Genomic DNA, 21,482 nt, shown 5'->3' on the forward strand with positions numbered 1-21,482 from the left:
CGAAACAGCCGCCGGGCCGGGCCCGCCTCGGCTCGGCCCGCGCCCCTGCCGGCGGCGGAGGCAGCGCCTGCGAGGTCCCACCCGCGCCCGCAGCCGCCCGGGGCCGGTGGCGGGGACCCGCGGCCGAGCCACCGCGGGGGCGGGGCGAGAGCGGCCAATCGGAGAGCAGCATTCAATAGGGAGGCGGAGCGGGGCCTTGAGTGGCGGCTCGCGAGATAAACAAGTTGCAGCACTATTCGGCGCCCCGCAGCCCGGTGCGCGCCGTGAGGCGCGGCGGCGGCCGGGCAGGCGCCCGCCCTCCTCCCAGCGAGAGGCACCGGGCCCGGCCGTGCTTGCCGCTCCCCGCCTCTACCCCGCAATGTGAAGAGTCAGCAAGTTCCCAGCGGCCGCCGAAACGCTCGGCGTCCCCGGGGAGCGAAGTGCGCCGACGCCGCCTGGCCGGGGCAGCCCGGGGCATGCCGGGAGTTGTAGTTCTGCCGCCGCCGCCTCCCGCCGGCGGCGCCGGGGCCGGCGCCCGCAGCCGCACTACGACTCCCGGCATCCCCCGCGCCGCGCCGCGAGGAGCCCAGTTGAAGCGGGTGGCGGCGGAGCGCACCCCCTCCCCCCGCCAAAAAGCCCCAAACCAAAACAAAAACAAACCGCCACCCCCCACCCCCACCCCGCCCGCCCGCCGCCCCCCCCGAGCCCCGGAAATGGCGGCGCCGGGAGGGGGCTCCGCCAGCCGGGGGTGCTGATCCGGCCGCCGCGTCCCCTGCCCGTCCCTCCCCGCCCATGGGCGAGACATGGACTACGAGTTCAAGTCGAAGCTGGCGGCCGAGCGCGAGCGGGTGGAGGACCTGTTCGAGTACGAGGGCTGCAAAGTGGGCAGAGGCACCTACGGGCACGTCTACAAGGCCCGCCGCAAGGACGGGTAAGGGCCGCGCCGCGCCGCCGGGCCGCGCCGCCAACGGCCGGCGGGGCCCCCCCCCCCCCCCCGCGCCGGCGCCCTCCCTTCCCCTCCCCGCCGGCCGCCGCCGGAAAGTTTCTGGCAGCCGGAGCGCGGAGCCCGCCCGGGCAGCCCCCGCCCCGCGCCGGCAGCGAGCCGCGGTGTGTCCCGGCCCTGCGGCGGGGGCGGCCCGCGGCCCTGCGGCGCGGTGCGTGTGCGGCCGCGGGTCGGTGCCCGGCTGCCCGCCGAGCCCTGGCGTGGCGTGAGGGGAAGGCGATCCCGCCCGCCCGCCTCTGCCCCGCGGCTGCGCCCGCCGCCCCGCTGTCGCCGTCCCCCGCCTGTGCCCTCCGTCCTGCCGGCTCCGGCGGCGGTGGCCGAGGCCCCGGTGGCGCGTCCCGCTCTGCCCCCCCCCCCCCCCCCCGCCCCGCCGGCGCAGCGGGCGGGGGGTGCGGTGCCAGCAGGCTGTGCCGTTGTGATCGCCTTTGGTTTTCGTACCGCGTCTCACGTCATCGCTTTCATCTTTTGTGTGGCTGCGTTCGTGCTTTGACATTCCGCTCCGAGAACTCGGCAGGGGATTGGAAAAACGAGCAAGTTTGATGCGAGCAGCACCTGGCTACCGACGGCCCCTCCCCGGCTTCTCCCGTTCAGGCCGATGGGCCCGATCCGCCCGGGGGACCCCCGGGGAACGTGTGGGTCCCTGCTCTGGCCCCGGCCCCGGGGGCCCTGGTGAACCCGGAGCCGGGCAGGCTGGGCTGGGCTGGGCTGGGCTCGGCGGCATGTCTGGGAGGCTCCGTCCCGGCAGAGCTGGCGGCTTCTGTCAGGTGTGCGGGAGATGTGTCTCCGTCCGCCCCGACGAGATACCTGTCCCTGTCCTCAAATACCTGGCTGCGGGCTGGACCCAGGGAGGTCGTTTAGCCATTGAGCCCATGTACCTTGACTAAACAGGGCTCCCTTCTTTTCCTTGGGGAAAAGACAGCTGGCACCATGGGATGTCCTGTACTGTGGTTAAGAGGGCAATGGGCAGCTCAGATTGCAGTTTGGGATCGCTTGGCTGGTTTGCGGTCGTTGAAGAGGAGCAGTCCTGAGGCCCGAGTGAGGCTCTGATGCAGGCTCCGAATACAACCCTTTTCTTGCAGAAGAGCCATTAAGCACTTTTTCACTGTGGCGTGTGAATACTGCGCAAACACGGACTGCGTTTGTAGATGTGTTCTAAGCATACTGTAAAGTTTGATAAAATACACTTGCGAATCGGAGGTGATACCTTTCTAACAGAAAATCAAAGATTAATAGCCTTCCATTCTAGGCAACTGGAACTTTGAAAAATAAAAGACTGAATATGGAAAAATGGCAATTTTTAAAATAAAGTTCTGGAAGTGGTTAATGGAACGCTGCTGCTTTAGATTAATAGAGAAGTCCAGGGATTTTTTTTTTGTAGGAGTAAATTGCATTCATGTGTGTCTTGAAAATTTAAACTCTGAGTTAAGAGGATGTAGTATCAAAGTGATTAATAACCGAAAGGTAGCACGCTAATTCGTGTGGAGGATTAAATGCTGGGAAACGAGCTCTAGTTCTGACTAGCTTGCTCTGCAACCTTAAGAATACTGGAGCATAGCTAACTTGAAAAGGAAATGTTAAAGCCTTTCTGCATATTACAGTTGCCACTGAGCTCTTCTAATAGTTGTGTGTTTAGTAGTTGTGTTTGGGGTTTTTTTTATATTTTTATATATATATATGAGATCTATGAAAGGAAGTGATAGTAAAAACACCCAAAATGCTGGTTAAATGTTTTTTGCTGTTCTTTGGTATAGTAATCCTAAAATTACTGCTTGTAAGAACAGCATAAAAGAGGCAGAGCTTTAAGTCTACTGTTTTATGAAAAAAAATGAAATTTGATGTCTGTTTCTAACTTATCTGTTTCATTTCCGTCATTGGCAATGGAGAGCCGTTGCAAGAATTGCATTGATGCTACAAAGCACCATAAAGGACATGTCTTCAAAATCTTCTCTACAATAATAATAGTATTATAAAGGCAAATGGGTAGTAAAGCAAAAGTAAACATGATAAAAAGATAACTAATGTGTCAGAGCTAGGAATAATCAAAGGGAGACCTTGAGCCATAAGCAAAGTAACGGGTAAAAGGAAGTGCAAAGTTTCAGTAGGCAGTCGGATAGATTGAAATGCAATATAATATGGCACAAATGTAACTGTACTGTATATTCCAAGGTTTTACTTCATGAAGCTTGGAAACTGGGTTATTCTCCCTTTTTTTGGTTTTTCTTTTTATGGCATTAGTGAGTTCACTCTCAGTAGCCTTTGTGAAACTTTTGGACCTTGGGTGAAACTAAGATAAGATGTGAACAAGTTAGAAAAAAATTAGAAAACAACCTAAATCGTTAAGATAAGGTGATTTCCTTATGAAAATATCTAGCTAAAATATCTCTGCAGGGTGGAGGATATTTAGCATTAGTTCTTAACATTAAGAGGTCCTTAATGACGGAGAGAAACTTTTTCCAGTGCTGGCGACAGAAACCCAGCAGTGATGCATATTTATAGTGTGCTGATCACTGGGGGATTTTGAGTCCTATGTAAAGGAATTCTTCTTTGGCTGATCATAGAGACTGTTTCAGTATTTCAAATTTGTAAGGCATTCCCATATAAAAGAAGCAAGTAGCCAGAATCTTTTTCTTATAGTCAATTTACAGTCTCAGGAGGCTGAGGGCAATAAGAACCTTGTAGCTCTGCAGAAATTCCACTGAGATCCTGTCACTTCGTGTTTCAAAAACTTGGCTTATAAACTTTATGAAATAGTAAAATGTGTTTATACAGAGCTTGGCAAGCTCTTCGATAAAATGCTTGTAAAAAAAGTGGTTGTATTGCTTAGATCTCCCTGGATGGCTTGGGCATAAAAACAGTTTTTCAACAAAGTAACAGCTTAGTTTGGCTTTTTCTGCCTAGAGCGGAAGATCATTGGGGCATGTTTCTAGTGAGCTGATTGTTTTTTGGGTTGTTTTGGTTTTTTTTTTTTAATGAAAGTTAAATATTGTTGGGTTTTTTTTTTAAATAGGCAGTCAGGTTTGAACAATGTTTGTGTGACATTTGCATGCACTGCATGAGCGTATTTTTAAAGAGGTTGAGCACCCACAGCTTCCATTTACTTCAGTAGTGTTTGCGTGCTCTGATGAGGTCCAGTGGTATTACCTGCATTATGCATTTAGCTAAATTAGGCACTTGGGTTTACAAAACTTTCATTAATGTCTTTGTGGTCCAGAAGGGCTAGAAAATAGGGATCTTTATGTAAGCTGTCTAATGGTTTATTTCAGTGTACACAAAAACTGGACCAGTGGGTTTGAGGGGGGGAAACGGTAATATAAGCCTCATGACTGCAGCTCAGTTGTCAATGTTAAGTTTTTAGCTCTTTATGTAGCTGGAAAATCTGTTAGGATTTGTGTGTGTGTGCGTACTGCCACAAAACGTCATGTTGACTTTCGCTGGCATTTTTTTTGAACACTTGTTCACATTTGTCCAGTAAAACAAAGAACGAAATTTTTTCCAGTCGTGGTTAGGAAAGTTAGATTTTAGTTTCATGCCTTACCTCTCCTCGTTATGTTCCTTGCCACTTCTTTGATCACAGTTTGAGCCATGAGGTTGTGCTTAGTTGTTTCACTTCCTCTATCTCCTTATCACATGGGAGGCAATTTTTAGGATGAAGTGAGGGTTGGAAATTCTGTTTGTTGTATGTGCCTGAATTATTTCCCTTTGCTCTTCGGGAAAGATCAATCTATTGGTTCAGGCCACTACAAAGTATTTCTGTTCCTTCACCAGGATGTCAGCTCACCTGCAGGAGGATGTTTGGATGAGTCAGCAAGCTGAAAAGGTACCGCTGTTGGTTAGTCAGGAGCACTCAAGGAATAATGGGATGCACGAGTCAAGTAGAAAATAGGCCACTGTTCTTCGTTCCGCAGCAGCGACAGCAGATGTAACGCTTGCGAAAGCTGAAATCTTCATGTGAATAAAACCTTCCTAGTTATTGCTGCTTCTGCTTACCTTTAAACAAACAATCGAGCTGGCTGCTTTCTCTCACACTATGGCTATGTCATTTTCCTTTTACTCACTACCTGGGTTTGGGCAACAGAGGTTATTAAAATAAAATTACAAACAGCTTTGTTTTTTTCTTTTTAATCTGTGTGTTTCAAAACAGCTTTTAAAAAGCAGGTATGTGCTTTTTAGTCTTGTTACGGAGGGAATTACAGAAATACAGAGTGGTCAGCTTCCAAGACAATGGCAGCAGAAGAGCCAGGAGTTGTAGCCTGGGCAGCTCCCAGGCTCGCTGCCTGCTCAGGAACAGGCACTGCCTCTGCAGACCCTCCTGCCATGTTATTCTTTGGCAAGTATAAAAGGTTTAGCACTGCCCTGTACTGTACAATGTATCAGCTGAATGAAGCACGTAGATTTATATGCTAATATAGTAATATACTTTTTTTTAAAAAAGAAAGTCAGTATTTGTAACTTGTCAGATTACCTTGTTGTTAATGTATCTGTAACTTTCAAACAGGAGAATTGGTATAAAACAGGCTTCACCTTAGCTGCTGCCAAATATGGAATTCTCTTTTGGAAATTGGGCAACAGTGATGCGAGTCCAAAAACACCACCATAAAGTACAGGCATAGGAGAGGGGGGACAAATGAAATCATCTCCCCCCTGTTTTTGAATACTGTAAGCTTGTAATTAAAGAGGAATCTGTTTTCCTCCTTGGAGTGATATTGGTGTGCAGAAGCATTAATGTGAAGTTCTTAACGCAGATCTGATGTGCTTACAGCATCCGAGTCCACACAAGAGTCCAGTGGAAGTTAGGGGAAGGGCATGGGAAGAGAAAGGAAGGGGAAGCACATAGCCGAGCGTATAATCTAACCTAGAATGCTGGATGTCGTCCTGGCCATGTAACCTTTTGTTTGTTTTAGTTTTTTTATTTGATGAATCGTATTTGTTTGAAGCAGAAGTGGAAAAATATTGATTAAGAGAGAAAAAGTAGCGTGCTGTGAGGCATGGCTCTGGTGGAAAAACAGGCTTTCTCCCCGGGGCCACTTGCTGTGGTTGGGGTTTCTGCTAATATCGTTATGTTGTTCAGAGGTTGCATCTGCTCACCGTGTTGGTAGAAAACTTTAAGTGTAGAAGAGCCAAGGTAGTCTGCTTATTCTCTTAAATCCGTATTTGTATTGGAATACTTTGTGTACTCCCCATATTGTTCTTCTGCAGAACTTAAATTACTGAAGTCGTATAGCATGAGTGTGTCAGGAAGTGAAACTTGCACTCAGGTTGACTAACTGCTGCAAATGAACTACATTGGCGGTAAAATCACGGGGGGATTGGGCACATGTGTACTGCAGTTACATTTACTGTTAAGAGAGAGGCAACTCATTGATGTGGTGAGGATTATACTCTCTTGAATGTGAAACTGGAGTGTTATGTACCAATGCAAGTATGTATGTGTAAGACATTTGATAGTCTATAATGATTTATGTATTTACATCTCATTATTTCTTCTATTTGACATTATCTTCAATGTAAGTAAGTTGAGTTTTCAGATGTAGTTGCTGTTTACTAACGTAATCCTGTGACACGCTAAATCACAGCAATATTGACCCAAGGCAGAAAGCAATCTATTTGATTGTGATCAATTACCTTTCTCTGCAGCAAAATCTCTACCAATGATAGTATCTGAAAAGCTGTTTTTGCTCCTCATTTTCATATATTTTTTTTTTCTTGATGAAACTTATTATCTTGAGGAAGGTAGAGCGGCTGAAGGTGTATGGCTGAAGGTGTTCATGCCTCGCTATAATCTCTCAATAGCTAAGTAAACCTAAATACGAGATTTACCTGCGCATCCTGAAAATACTTGTTACCACTGAGTGTTCTTAATATGTGAGAAGGAGCAGCAGGACTAAACCAAGCCTGTCTAACTAGTTGCCTACAACGCATTCTAATAAAAAACCCAATCTAGGAAGAGCTCGTTAGTATTTCATAACTGTGCCTTTCTGAGAGCTGCTGGTGCAACCATGCCATGGCTCTGTTTCCTGCCCATGAGGATAGTGCAAGTGGTGATGAGGAATTGTTAGTGCTTCCCACAGGCTCTTGCGATGGTCTTGCAATAGCTCCCGTGGCCATTTTGTCCTTTCTTCTGTTACTCTCCCTGAAAGCAAGTGCAGAAGTGAGCTGTACAGCCCATAGCCTTTCAGAAAGCAAATAGCAGTCAGCTGGTGTTTTGTTTGCTACTATGGTAAGCACAAAGGTGTGGTGGTGGTGGTAGGAGCTTGAGGAAGAAAGAAGGTGAGTGTGGGTGATGAGATGTAGAAGAGGTTGCGTTTGAGAGAGAAACAGATGAAGATTTTTGCCAAGCTTGCAGAGGAAGAGTCATGCGTAAATTAGCCCATAATAAGCTGTGAAGGAAAACCTCTCAAGATTTAGTGGTGTGGTTGTTTTTTGTTTTTTGGTTTTTTTTTTTTTTTTTTTTAAAGAGATGAAGAGGATAAGAAGTTTCCTGTTACAGAGTGGAGGGGTTAAGAGTTTTCTAATAGTGCTGCAGGAAAAAGAAGTAAGAGCTTGAGGAGGAAGATGAGATTCCTTTCTGCCCCCCACTTGGTAAGAGGGTGCAAAGCAAGGTAGAACAGAAGGTCAGAAGCTAAATACTTCTCATGTGAACTACTTGACACAGAAATTTAATGTGTTGGTGTATTTCTGGGTCATCCAATCTAATCTGTTGTATTGTAGGTAGAAGTGTTGTAAAGTTTCTTTCATAAATTTACTTTCAAGATGAGTGTTTTCATATCATGCGTGATTTAAAAACAAAACAAAAAAACAGCAAAAACCCCCAACCCCCAGAAATTGCTGTGATTCAGAGTGCTGCAGATGTGTTTGCACGAGTAACCAGAATTTCTGTGGAATGTTCTAACCGAATTTCACTAGAGATTTGTTAGTAACATTAAATTTTCCCATATCTTTTGAAAATACCTACTGAAAGGGTGTGTTTGCGTCTTCTGTGGCCTTAATCAAGCTCATGATTTGCATAGATGACTTCTGACCCAAGTCTTTCTCCTCTATTTTTAACTGCCGAGTTCTGCATTGTAAAATAAGGTTCTATTTGCATGTGCTCACTGCTGCTCAATGCACGGTTCAGGAGATGATGATACAGTCCACGTGTATGATCGAGGAAGAGATCGTTAGCGGAAGTGATTGGCAGCTCTTACACTCTGCTCCCAAAGATGTGTCGTTTCTTGAGCTTCTTTGCTGGCATTTGAGAACTGACACAGGCTCCATTTTTTTTTTTTTTTTTCCCCAGTCTCTCTTATGAAACGAAGTATTAGAACTTTAAAAGATTTATTTGTTTCAATAACAGCATGCTTGCCTGAAGCAATGCTGAAACTGGTCCAGGACAACTGCTTTTAGAACAAATTGGCTAACTTGGCATGTGACTTTAGGAAATGAAGAACAATTTCTACTTGTATAGCAAATACAAAAACTACTGTTCTGACTTGACTTATGAGTGTCAGGTATCTAAATAATTTAGGTTTATAAAAACCCTCCCCACTCTGGGGACTTGGTTTACATGGATCACTTGACTATAAGTTAGATGACTGACAGATAAAAATGCTAGTCGTGATGATATTAGAAATTGTTATACCGCTTGTGAACTTCAGCTATCTCAACAGATTCAGGAAGAAAAAAAAGCAGAGAAACCTTTTAAATCAAAATTAGTTGTTATTAACAAAATCCTGTGACAGTCTTGAAATCAACTGATACAGAAGTTAGGTATCTGAACTTCTTATTAATATGTTCTTATACTTTTCTGTGGGAGCACAATTCTTTGGTTTAGCAGGGTGGGTTTTTTTAGAATTTATGAAATATTGGTGTATCTGATAAGACTGTCTGAAAGGAATGTTGTAGAGGGAGTGTTAACTGACCTTTGCAAAATTGGTGTCTATAAGTGTGGGTTGGGTTTTTTTTTGGGCGGGGGGAGGATTTTTTTTTTTTTTTAATTGGAAAGCAGAACTGACTTTTCTTGTGAGAAAGATTGGAGGAGCTGAGATTACGGGAATAGTATATCTCTGAAGGGCATTATTCATGTTTGCTTCTGTCTCTTCTGGGATTAGGTGTTTTCAAATAAGTATTTTCAGATGAGGCTACTGCATAACTGCTTGGTTCTCCCTCAGTTGTCATGTCTGTTTTCTACAAAGTTCACGGTGTTGAAAAATTTTAGTCATTCGTCTTGTAGATGAAACCATGCTGAGGTCGGGTTTTCCAATAGGCAAAGCAACAGCTATAGCTTCCTGTGTGTGCTGGGAGTGTCGGACCATTCACTTAAGGATAAGGGTTCTGGGCTAAATAAGAGCACAGATACAAACTAGGAACAGCCTCAGACAGTATGGCTTTAAACATGTGTTCCCATAAACTGGGCCTCACGTGTGGTATGATTATTTTTTTGTTCATTCCCTGCTGACTTAAGTAGAAGATGCTATTGATTTCTTTTTACAGTCAAGTGAAAAGAAATGTTATAGGCAATTGACTCAGAGGCAGAAGCTAGATCTTCTGGAATGGAAACTACATCCGGAGGTAAAGTAGGACACTTGCTATTTTGAAGCAGTGTATCTGGTTTCCTCATGCATTCATTGCAGGAAGAGTCAATTCTTTTTATGTGGCCAGAAGGTTTTCTGTCTCTTCTCTCCCTCCTTTCTTTCCCTGTCTTCACTAGAGCACTTGGAAGCATTCACACAGGTAATGCTGGGACTCTGCTCTGACTGCAGTTGTCCTTGACTCTCCCACCTCTTTGGTATGTCATGGGGTCTGAGTGCCTGAAGAGATCTGATGATACAAAGGCCACTCATGCATGAATTCTAGCAGCATGAGATTATCTGTTTGACTCCTAGGTAGATTCTTTTGAGGGATGCTTCTTATCTTACAGCTCATGAATTCTGCAAATTCAAAGGTGTTTAGAGAAAATTCTCACCCGTATTCATACTCCCAAGGATTACCACATCATGCTAAGATTTATCACCTTGCTCATTCAAAAATGCCATGTTTGTTGCTTTGATTCATTATCATTAGTGCAGCTGACAGTGGGTTTCAGCCTGTGTCTTTGAATGTGTCTGTTCCTGATACAGAGTTCCTGTATGAGTTGTTGCTATGTTTTCAAGGGTGTTGTAGGCTTCAAAGTTAGCTTTGTGTTCATACCTTTTGATTAAAACTAGTCATTGTACAGGATAACCAGTTGTTCCTTTGCCCAATTCTGTCATGCTCCAAATGAGAAATAGGGGTAGACAAATGACCAAATTTAATTTGACCTTCAGTTCAGAACAACCAAAAGACTGTACAAGTTCAATGTCATTTATTCTACCTTTAGCATGAGTTCAGTGGTGGGAAAAAAATGTCAGTGTAGAACTTTATCCAAATGATGCTCTTAAGCTACAGAAAGAGCATGAGAGAAGCCTGTTCTCACTATGGGATGCACAGTTTTAAAGTTAGAAGAAGGCAGAATATGACTTGGATTCCCTGGGAACAGATACGGTGGTTGCTGACTAAAGACCTTGTTCCTTGTTGGGAAGTAGCAAGACTCTCTTAGTGGCTGGAATAAAGACATCTGTAACTTTGTGAAATCGTAATTGCCTGATGTTGAAGTGAGGGGAAAGATATAGATGCTTCATTAGCAATAGTGGTTTGTTTTTTTTTTTCCATTTCAGACTGAATGAAATTGGACCCGGTGGTGACTTTGTAGAATTTCGTTCTGGTCCTTATACCTTCTTGTGACAGTGTTTCTTCTACTCAGCAACTTTCCAACTATAATAAATGTGCTTTGTTGTGCAACAGGTATCTCTGATAAATCTGGGCTTTCTGTGTGCTTGAGAGGAAGTATTTGATTGTGTCATGAGCTAGAAAAGGAAAACTAAATAACTGCAGGTTTTAGGCTGTTGTCCTTCTGATAGGTCTTGCATTGAGTCAGTATTTTTTTCTTCTGCTATAGGTGAACCTAATGCATTAAAATGGTTTAGAAGAAAAATCTGTATTTGGTGTTTCAAACTGAGGTCCTTGCCAAAGAGACTCAAAAGAAATACAGGCTTCCTAATATATGGTGTTTTAATAGTAATTTTACACCTATGAAATCTGTAGTATTTAGCCAGATTTAGCACTACAGAGAAAGAGACATGATGCACATTAAGCTGGACTGTGTAGTTATAGTATGTTCTTACAGTATGGCTTTAGGACCTATACTTATAAAATTACTGAAAACCAGACAGCTAATGTTCTTGACATTCATAGTTAGTCACAAACGTTCTTCTTATAAGTGATTTTATGAAATAAAGGGCAGATTCTTTTTTAGCATAGTCTAAAGGACCCTGTGTCTGTGGCCTTGGTAAATAAATCACAGATAAATAAAAGCTTGTTTCCTCTTTATTTCAGAGGTATTTTTCTCCTTCCTGCTGCTGTTCCTTATTTTAAGATAACAAATCCTCACATGCAGTATCCTTTCTGGAAGGGAGGTATTTCCTAAATCTGTTTGTTATCTGTAATCAAGCCTGTCTATAAAGAAATAAGATCAGGTACAGCTCCATCCCCTTGCTTTAATATAGCAAATGCTGGAAGAAATTACCTGGAGCAGCAGAATAATTTTACAGCTTTCAAGGTTTAATGCGAACGCTTCTGTTTTTACTTTTATAAACAGGCTGACAAGTCTGCTTATGCCAATCTGTTAGAAAATACATCTACTCGTATGAAATTCACAGTTCTCGGTCACTCAAGATTATTTTGGAGCCAGTCTAACTTTAGCAATGGCAACAACCCTGTAGCTGATTGAGGTCTCTGAATCTTCATCAATAGATTTGGAGTGAGGGTGGCAGTGACTGAAGTTGTGTTCTCTTTCCTTACAAATACAGAGTTTTGTTATTATAGTGTAAAGGCTAAATTTTAATAAGATTAAGGTTAGTAAGATTTCCAATGGTCTGTTGTTACAGAGATCTTAAAAATCTGTGTGTGGTTATGACTGTGAAATAGTCTGAAACTGTTGTTAACAGTTAGAAGTTATCTATGCTACAAAGATTTGCTTTTTATGTTTTGAATTGGAAACTACTGGAAAAAAAGGAAGAGGATATGGTTAGGTTATGTGTAATGGTGCTGGAATAGTTCCAGTCTCCTCATGTTGATATTAAGAGACCTCTACTCCCCACTCCCAGTCTAATGAAATTATAGCTGGGTAAAGGAATTTTTTTTTTTTTAACAACACAGTGAATCTGGGCACTGATAAGATTTTTCTGTTTTGTCTTTTTAATCAGCTGTCATCTCGTACATAAAGAACACATCACTTATGGTAGGTGAAGATCGGGGGGGGGGGTTTATTCATAGGTATTTAGCATCTTTTGTGAGGCTCTGTGGAAGCACACAGTATACGGGTGTTATGTTTAATGGCAAGTAGCTTAGCATCACTTTAAGAACTTGCCTTGTTCTTTAACATGCATGTTTCCTCCTGAGTTCATAGACTGGTTTACAGAGGAATAAACAAACAGAAGGGTAGCCAGCGGTTTTTAGAGGTATATCTGGGGATATTCTACAGACAATAGAACAAAATGTGGGTATAGTTCCATTTCTAATAAGGTACTATGGTAACACTGAGTGTCTATCCATAATCTGATGCCAGTGGTGCTTTTAATATGATCTCTTTTCTATGGCTGGAATATGCCAGATTTTCCAGCAGGCTAAGCTCTGTGTAACTATTCTGCTGCGTGTTTCTCATAATGTATGTAATGGAAGTCAGGTATTTTTTAAAGAAGGCTAATTGTTGTAATCAGTTGCTCTATATTTGAATGTCTCTGCCAATTTATAAATGTTTATGGTAGACTTAATTTGAGAATGCTGATTTCAACAAACAAAAAAAGTTCTCTTTTTTTTTTTTTGAAGTTTTTTTTTTTAAGCAAACCAAACCAAAAAAAAAAAAGTCACTGTTTTAAAAATTCACAGCTTATATTGTGAGTCCTGATCTAGCCTTCTTTTGGACATGCATTTATGCAAGTACCTGACATTGGCAAGTCTATAAAATTATTGGAAAATGGAGTAGGAAACTATGCTTAGTGTTCAGGGATTTGGTATTGTTGCATTTTGATAAGAGTAATATCTAAAATGACACAAACTTCTGCCTTTGATTTCTGCTGTGCTCATAGATTCCAGAAGGGCTTCATGTATGGACTTCAAGTCTTGGGGGTGGCAGAAGGTAGAGAGTTGCTGCCTTCTGGTGTTACTGTCTGTGTATGCTGGGGTAGCTGGCGTCATCTGGGATGTTTGGAGGGAGACCTAGCAGTGTTCAGTGGGTGTCGTCAGGCAGTGACACCAATGAACTGTGTAGTATTCAGGCCCCTTTTTGAAAATTGAGATTATAACGGCTTTGTGAGACGAAAGATTCAGAAATACAGTATGATAGGTAGCGTATCGTTTCCATTCTGAAAAGTGTTTTCCTTGTGTGTACCTGAATCAGCCTTGGAGATTCTCTTTTCATTCTAGCTCTTTTTATATTGCATAGTACAGACTGTCCTGTTTGGTGTAGGTTTGTTGCCTTGCTCCCACTCCCCAAGTTTACTTTTAGATGTTTTTCCAGATAAGATGCAAGCTCAACTCTTAAAGATTGTGTAGTCATTGCCTGCTGGGGAGGTTGGCTTCCCACCCTGCCACTAAGAGGAAAGTCCAGGCCCAGGTTTGAGCAGATGAGGTGACATACACATCTGCTCCCTCTGTATGAGATGTCCTTTCCTGCGCTGTTAACACATGTGCTCTTCTGTTTGCAACACCGAGAAGGTTCCCACCAAACCTCCGAGGGATGCATCCGCAGGCAGGCCAGCCACACAGTCCACAGATGTTACTGACATGGTAAACTTTTCACCGTAGTGGAATGAAGTGAAAGTCTGCTGGTTTCCTCCATTCTTTTCATGGCCAAAAGCAGCCAAACATAACTCAGGTATCCATGTTGTATTGAACTTGTCTGGCACTGAGCTGTAGGAGCAACCTGTAGCTGCTGTGAAGTTTTTTAGCAGAGCAGCAGACAGCTGCCCTTGAAGGTAAAGAAAGACAAACCTTTTAAAGGACTGATATGGTCGTAGATTTCTTTTAAATTTCTGCTTGCTATCCTTACTGTTTCACATTTTGAGTTTCTTATGTAGTTCTCAAAATGAACTAATATATATGCTTTGAAATTTAGCATGTATACTGTGTTGTAGAAATAAATTAAGATCAGCCTGTAGATTCCCAGCTTCTGACGTTTGTGGCTGGTTGCTGTGTGGATGAAAAGGAGCTGGCTGAGCTGCTGACTGGATAAGGCTTGATGTGGTTTGAGGATAATGATAAAAGAAAATTACTTTCCTAGTCCGTTGAAGAACATGTACCCTAGTGGTACTACGTGTGGATTTTTTTGATCTTGTCATTCTTTTGGGTTAGTGGCTATTTCTATATGCATAAAAAACATTAAAGCATGAGAACTCATCACTTTTTGGGAAGGATTAGGTCCCTTTTTCCAGTCAATCACAGCCACTTTTACTGGTACTATTACCTTTGTAAAGGGCTATGGCCATGTACTCTGTATAGAGTTAAATCTGTGAGCAGCTTGCATACGGTAACCAGTGCTGAAGGTGATTAAGTGGCTGTGTTCCAGGTACCACGGAGGGTTTTTTCTGTTAACTTCTGGGTGTGCTTCAGTGTCATGGTTTTGCCTTATCCTGGGGGGGGGGGAAGTTTGTAACTCTGGTTGGTGATCTCCTGCTGAGTGCTGATGAACCTTATGCTGTATGGCAGCAATTAAACAAAGTGATTAGAGTGTAACAAGGTATCTGTATGAACCTTGTGTTCCACGCAGTGCTGTGTTTGAAGGACAGTGAACATCATAGTGTTCCCAGGCTTTGTCCTACAAAGTTACAAGTGTTCAAATTCCATTAGTGTTGCTTACAAGGGTGAATTGTTGTTTTCTATTAGGTTCTTCTAGCTAGGCCTTGGAATGTTTTTATGGTGCGCTTCATTTGTTTAAGAAAATGTGCACTTTAATTATTATTTATTTATTTAGATTGATGATATTGTGCACTTAAAGTTGTTATTAGTATATACTGTAATGTTAATATCTGTATTAACTGATGTGATAGTCACAGTTGTACCTTCAGTGTGATTGCAGTCTTTCAAGCCAGTTCCTTGATGTGGATAATTAATTCTGAAGTTGGAATGTATGTTAAATTATATGAATTCAAGACGGACCATCATTAAAAGTTTTTGAAAATTTGAATAATAGGGCTAAAACAATAGTTTGAACCGTGTGCTATTTTCAAATCCTCCTGTATTTTTCTTATGATCTTGGGCAAGTTGTTTCTAGTTTTTCATTGGCTTGTTTGTAAAGTAGTTTCTCATAAGATGGGAGCACTCTGAAGTACAATTGCAATAATTAAGACAGTTTAACTCCTTTGAAATGTTTTAATTATTCCAAGTCTTCTGAACTGCACCCTTCTAAAGTGAATTTGGTACTTTTTGTTCTTTCCCAAGCATTTGGAAAATGGAAACTGAAACTGTTACCCAGAAGAAGTAGTAATCATATTTTCATTTTCTGCATTGAATACTGCAATTGGATATAAGCCAGCTGCATACAATTTTGTGAGGAAAAAGGGCAGAATTTTCCTTTGCACTGTACAAATTAAAATGTTGATGTTAACCTTAAGGACTCGCAAAACAGGATATTTATTGGTAAGGGAGAAAAGCTTAAGCTCAAAGACCAGGTTATGGCCTTACACAGGTATGGATTTTTATAAGAGAAGGATGTTCTGAATTATTAGCTGGTAGGTTAATAATGGTGAGGAGCCTTGTGTTTGGATGCTGCCTACGGCTATCTAAAATACCAACTCAAGAAGTTTTGAGGACAGGCCTATTTTATCAGTTCCATTTTTGTAAACAGTTAATCCCTGTTAAACTAGCACGAATGGTAAAGCTCTGGAACTAGAAACAATGTTCATTTTAATTTTTGCCCAGAGTTTCAGATGAGGGAACTTGGAGCGTGGAGAAGCCTCGCGGAGATGTGACCAGATACCTGTTTTATCAGGCAAATTCTTCTGCATCAGTTTTGAAAAGCTTTAATAAAAATTGTTGAGTTGCAGCCACTTAAAGTTCCTGTTCCGTTGTTTTGCTATGTTTTTTGCTCAGATTCAGTTGCCGCCGTTAGCCTGGGGTGGCTGTTTAACAGAACCTGCTTGATTAAACCTTGGTTGATGCCACTTGCTCCCTGCCCTCAGACAAACCCCCCAGACAACAGGACCTTCAAGTTAGTTGGCCTGGTCCCAAGCCAGTATTTCTGTGGACCAGATGAAAATGATTATGGACAAAGACCTTGCTTCTGCTTGGCTATCCCTAGCATGGGTGCCTTTTGCCTCATACCAGAGCTGTGTAGTTTGTTATTGTCTGGCTTTGGTTTTTAAACTTAATCACACTTGCTCCACTCTCTAGTGAAAAATGTACTTGATATAGGATCTGTCAGAAAAGGATTTATGACAACTTCCCTGTTGTATAATTCTGTACAAGTTCTTGAAGTGTGTTCAAAGTTCACTAGAGTTCTTCTGTATATTCAACATGAAGTAGAAATACTTCCCCCTGCCTCAAGTGTTTCATAAGAGCATAGGTCTTTAGGGAGTTGAACAGTATACTTACTACCTATCACACACACCATTTGACATTATTTACTGAATTCTTATAAGTGGGGAAATACTTAATAAAGTACCTATTTTTTTTTCCTTTGTCCATTTAATACCATTTTATTGTGAGTAACCAGAGTTGTGTGTTTCATCAGATTGCGTTGGCTGAATTGGTATTGAAGTTTTAAATATATTTCTTTCTTTCTCGAATTATCTTGAGATTACTATTAAATGGGAAATGTTACTAGTTAAAACACCAGTTGGTGGATATCTTTTGGCAAGTGCTTTAAGCAGCTATTATGTTTGCATAATAAGAACAGTTAACTTTGGAAAAGTATTCATATAGGCTTGCATTTCTGCCAAAGCAAGTACATGATATTTATGTATTTAAAGGAGGCTATGTTTATAATTCTGAAGCTGTTGGTAAAAAAACATTTTGTGAGATCTAGAATATGGTATCTTTGGGGTTCTTTATCCTTCATACCCGCTTATTTTAGGTAAGTAAGTATTTAATTATCCCCATTTTTGCTCAGTGTTCACAAAACCTCGTGTCCTAGAAGTATGTTGTTTGCAGCTCAGTAAGATTGCCTTCTTTTCCCATGTGCTATAATATCTTAAGTTGTTGGGTTGTTTATTTTTTTTAAACATCCTTCATCATTTCTCGTTTTTATCTTAAAATCCTATGTAGAGTGGCTGGCTGTTAAGTGGTGACAGACTCACAGTGGCAGCAGTGTGAAGGAATGCTGTTGAAGGCAGTGCGTGCCAAACGGCATGCCCGGTCTCTGCAGTGACCTTCAGTCTGTGAAGGTCTGAGGAACTGAAGGCAATGCTTGCATCTGTAGAACGAGTTCAAAGGCAGCCGTATCAGTAGGATGATGTGCCCGGTTAAGTAGATGTGCCGAAAGAAGGATGTACTGCAGTGCTGTAGTGACTACACTGTTTTGGGATTCAAGCTGATATGTCTGCATAGGATTGTTCTGTACTGTGTAATTTAAACATGACCATAGTTTAAAAGCTATGCCCAGTTTTAAATGTCCAGAGTTGGTTTTGGTTCTGTGGACAATGTAATTTTGTCTTCACAGTCTCAGTAAGTGATCTGAGTTACGGAGTTAATACTTTGCAGTTCACATAAATCTTCTGCATAGATAGCAGAACCGTGTATGAGAGGGGATGGGCATTTATTATTTAACTTTAAAATTTGGACTAATAAATGAAATCAAAAGCAATTTCTGTGAGATAAGGTATGAGCTTATTACCTGTAAAGTTACACATTTTGTGGTTCTGCATCTGCGTCTTGAGCCAAGTTCTTGTAAATGACTAATTCATGAAAATAAAGGGCTGTTCAGTGGGGAGCAAAGAAGGAATCTGAATTATTGTGTCAGTAGATCCTGGTGAATCCTTCTGCTTAGGAAGCAGACAATGTCCACTTCTGAAGTCATTCCTCAAAGTGTGCTTGGTGAACAGTTCTTAGGAGCTGTTAATGCAGTATTTGGCCTAATTTTAGTAATGGTAACTTCTTAAGCTTTCTTTTGCCCTCGAAGTTTTGCGTCTGTGTCCGTGTCCCGTGTCCCCCCCCCCCCCCCCCCCCCAAGTAAAGAGTCAGAAGTTATATATTTAAAATACTGTGATATGAGGCTATTTCATTTTCATTAGCATAGAGGAATAAAAGTTTGTTTTAGAAGAGGAGGATCCAGTCTTGGTATATTCGTTTGTCATGTGTGTTGGTTGTTAAGATTTGCATCTTAACTTTGCGTCTTATTATCTGAATGGGTGAATATTTTGGGGGTAGTTGCAAGGCATTTCTCCTTGGAAAATCTGTGCAGAAGGAGAATGTATTTCTCTCTTTGGCAGTTCCAAAATCATTCAGGTCACCTCAAAGTAACCCATTCCTTTAGTTTCAGCTGCAGAAGGATCTTCTGTTACTCCAAACCTATCTGGAGAAGGAGGCCCTTCAAGCCTGTAGCCTAACATGCTTGGTCTTGCTTCCTTAGAGATCAATGTTGCACCAAATTCCAAACACATTGAAACACCCTGCTTGAAATAAATCAGATGGTAGTTCCATTACAACTGAATTTCTCTGTTTCTTAATTTGGAGGGAATATATTTTCAAAGATTTCATGGAAGTGCTTGTCTGAGAAAGGAATAACAACTATTTCCGAGTTAAGGTGCAGCACCAGAACTCAGGTTTCCCAGTTGGAGCAGCTACTGAGTGACTCCTACTTCAAAGGTGGATTTACTTTTTGCAAAACTTGCAGCGCACTGAGTTTTCATGTGTAGTCACAATACATCTGGAATTTTTCTTGTCATATTTTTGCTTCAAAAAACGTAGTGCAAAATGGAAGCCAAGCACAATGTTCACTACATATATGCATTGTGGGTTTAGCTGCTACTGAAAATTACTGAGAAAAACGATCACCTGTAGTTACTAACACGTGTAGGCAGTTCTAATTTCTGGTCAATCTCATTCCCTCTCCACATTCTTCCACTCAGCTGCTTCTCACCCCATGAATTTCAGAGATGGGCATGGCAAAGAGGCTGGAGCTGGACAGGACACAGACCTCTAGTTAAAAGCAAGAGAGGCTGAAACTAATTCCAGTTAATTTTTCAGCATAGCAAAATGAAATGGTTTGGGACTGGACAAGAGGGAAACTGAAGTCTACCAGAAATGCCATAGGGATTTGGCACCCACATGCCATCAGCACTGTGGGCATCGGTGCTTATCAACATCTATTGATGACAGCCGAATCCTGCAAAACCTTACCACAGGCAGTAAGCTGGTTGTGTTGTATCGCAAGGGCTTTGAGATGCTACTTCATTTTCTTGTTCTGTTGGTTTTCCCTCTAAATCACTTTAAACTGTGATTATTTAAAAGGATAATACTGTGTTTTGGCATTGTACTTCAGAGCACGCAGTTTCATATGCTGTGTAGGGGTCTGCTGATAGCCAGCACTCGGAGAGTTCTGTGCTTGTGCTCTGGCAAACACAAACTTGCCTGGTGAAATTCATGTTCTTTCAATAAATATAATTAGTTTAAAACATAATAGTATTTCAGAAGTAAAAGTGGATTGACAGTGGCTGGTAAAATCAAGTAAGATCCTTGTGGTTCCTAGGTATTTCTAGGAGAGTTTTCCAGGTATGGGGTACGATACAGCTGTGCTGCTTTTTCAAGGCAGGAGGCAGTATCCTGGAATTTCAGGAAAAGTGTCTTCCAGAGTTCTATGTAGATGTATTTGCAGTTATCTATATGGTTTCAGAGAGAAATGGGTGTAGGCTAACAAAGTTTCTTTATGTGGGAGTTTGGAATTTTTGAAGTGTGTGCAAAAAGGAAACTTACTTTTAATATCTAAGTGTGATTTATGCATAAAAACAGATTGGCTTTTCAGCTTCGTGATCCATACCAAATTAAACTAAACTATTATACTTGTATTGATTGATGTAATACAAGTCAGAGCTAAAAATATTCCTCTTTTTTTTTTTTTTTGTGTACAGAAAAGATGAAAAGGAGTATGCACTGAAGCAAATTGAAGGTACAGGGATTTCCATGTCGGCCTGTAGAGAGATTGCAGTAAGTGTACATGAATGAAAGTATTTTTACTGACACTATTATTCAACAGATAAGAGATGTTATTTTCTCTGACTTAAGTAACACAGTTTTTCTAAATGTTTTCCTTAACGTGTGCAAGCATGAAAGTTATTAAAATATAACATTTTCTTAAAATGCTTTCTAAATAATACTTTTTTTTTAGTGGAAAGAGATGTTCTTGCTAGGTAATGGTAATGCCTCTTTCTGGTATAGTTTTGTTTTATCTGCTTTTATGTGTTGAGAGGGAAATATACAAATATGAACCTTTTAATGAAGATTTAGGTTAAAACTGGATGTTTATAAAATGACTTGAAGGCAAAAGGTTCTGAAAGATTACAACTGTCAGTTGTCAGTTCACTTGTTAATAATGTATTTTGTTTCAGGTGAATGGTAGCTTACTTTTTATTTTAGCACCTGAGAACAATTTGTTCTCCTCATTCCTTATTTACTTTGCTAAGTACAGAGAAAATTCATAGCAAAATAAGCAGCTTTAATTGTATTTTTATTACATGTATGTTAGGAGGAAAAAATGGATTCAGAAACTGCACACTTTTAAGCACAGTAGTGCCCATACATACGTGTGTATATCATTCTTTCAAAGTTGGTAAGAATTAGGTGTTTGTATGTGAAGACAGATTTTGATCTTTAAATGTTTGGTTTATGACTGAAAGTGTACGTTACTGTCAAAGTGCTGGATAGTGAGTAAAATTTTGTAATGCAAGAATTTCTTGCATTGCAAAAGTAGTGCACTTGCTTGATTTAAATATTTACCTTGTTGGAATGCTGTCACTATGCTAAGGGCTGTTGAAATGTGTGATATGGTTTGTGCCTAAAGCTTTTTATAATCTAGTAGTGTTGCATTGAAATACAGCAGTCAGGTGTGCAATGCAAAGTGAGGCATTAGAAACTCACAATGTTTATGAATTGAACAAACCACTGTATTGTGTGTAGCGTAGTGCCCACGGTAATTCTGCATGAAGAGACTTAGCAGATAAAACTACTACCCTTTTAAAGTTCTTGTCACTGTAAGGTCAAGGTCACTTGTGGATTTGAGAGGTGGCTGCATTGCTGTCGGTCGCTTTACACAGAATCTATCCCGCGACCTTTTTACTCATATTTCTGCCTTTGGAGGAAATAAGAAGTCCTCTTTTAATGTCAGTACTAGATTATATTCTTGTTACTACAAAGTCTGTTTTGACAGCAGTGAGGGTTTTTTTTTGTTTGTTTGTTTCTTTGATTCTTGTCTGTCTTTTGTCTGTTTTAAATTGTACTAGTATGGAGAGGATGTGTG

The 21,482-nt window shown here is 41.6% G+C and overlaps 1 protein-coding gene across 2 annotated transcripts in view; it reads left to right on the plus strand.

The window, feature by feature from the left end:
* The first annotated feature begins 447 nt into the window (after positions 1-447).
* The window catches only part of CDK19 (cyclin dependent kinase 19), a 134,501-nt gene continuing 113,466 nt past the window's right edge, over positions 448-21,482 (plus strand). Inside the window, exons 1-2 of one of the 2 annotated variants that reach the window (XM_087775329.1) lie at positions 648-910; positions 20,098-20,173. In XM_087775329.1, coding sequence (XP_087631455.1) covers positions 783-910; positions 20,098-20,173 — 204 coding nt within the window. In that variant the 5' untranslated portion in view covers positions 648-782. Of the gene's footprint in view, positions 911-20,097; positions 20,174-21,482 lie in introns of both variants that reach the window. The other variant, XM_087775330.1, reaches the window with a different exon arrangement.

Source organism: Nipponia nippon, unplaced genomic scaffold (assembly GCF_047370975.1).
Source record: "Nipponia nippon isolate SJK-2023a ecotype South Korea unplaced genomic scaffold, ASM4737097v1 scaffold_4, whole genome shotgun sequence".
NCBI lineage: Eukaryota > Metazoa > Chordata > Aves > Pelecaniformes > Threskiornithidae > Nipponia > Nipponia nippon.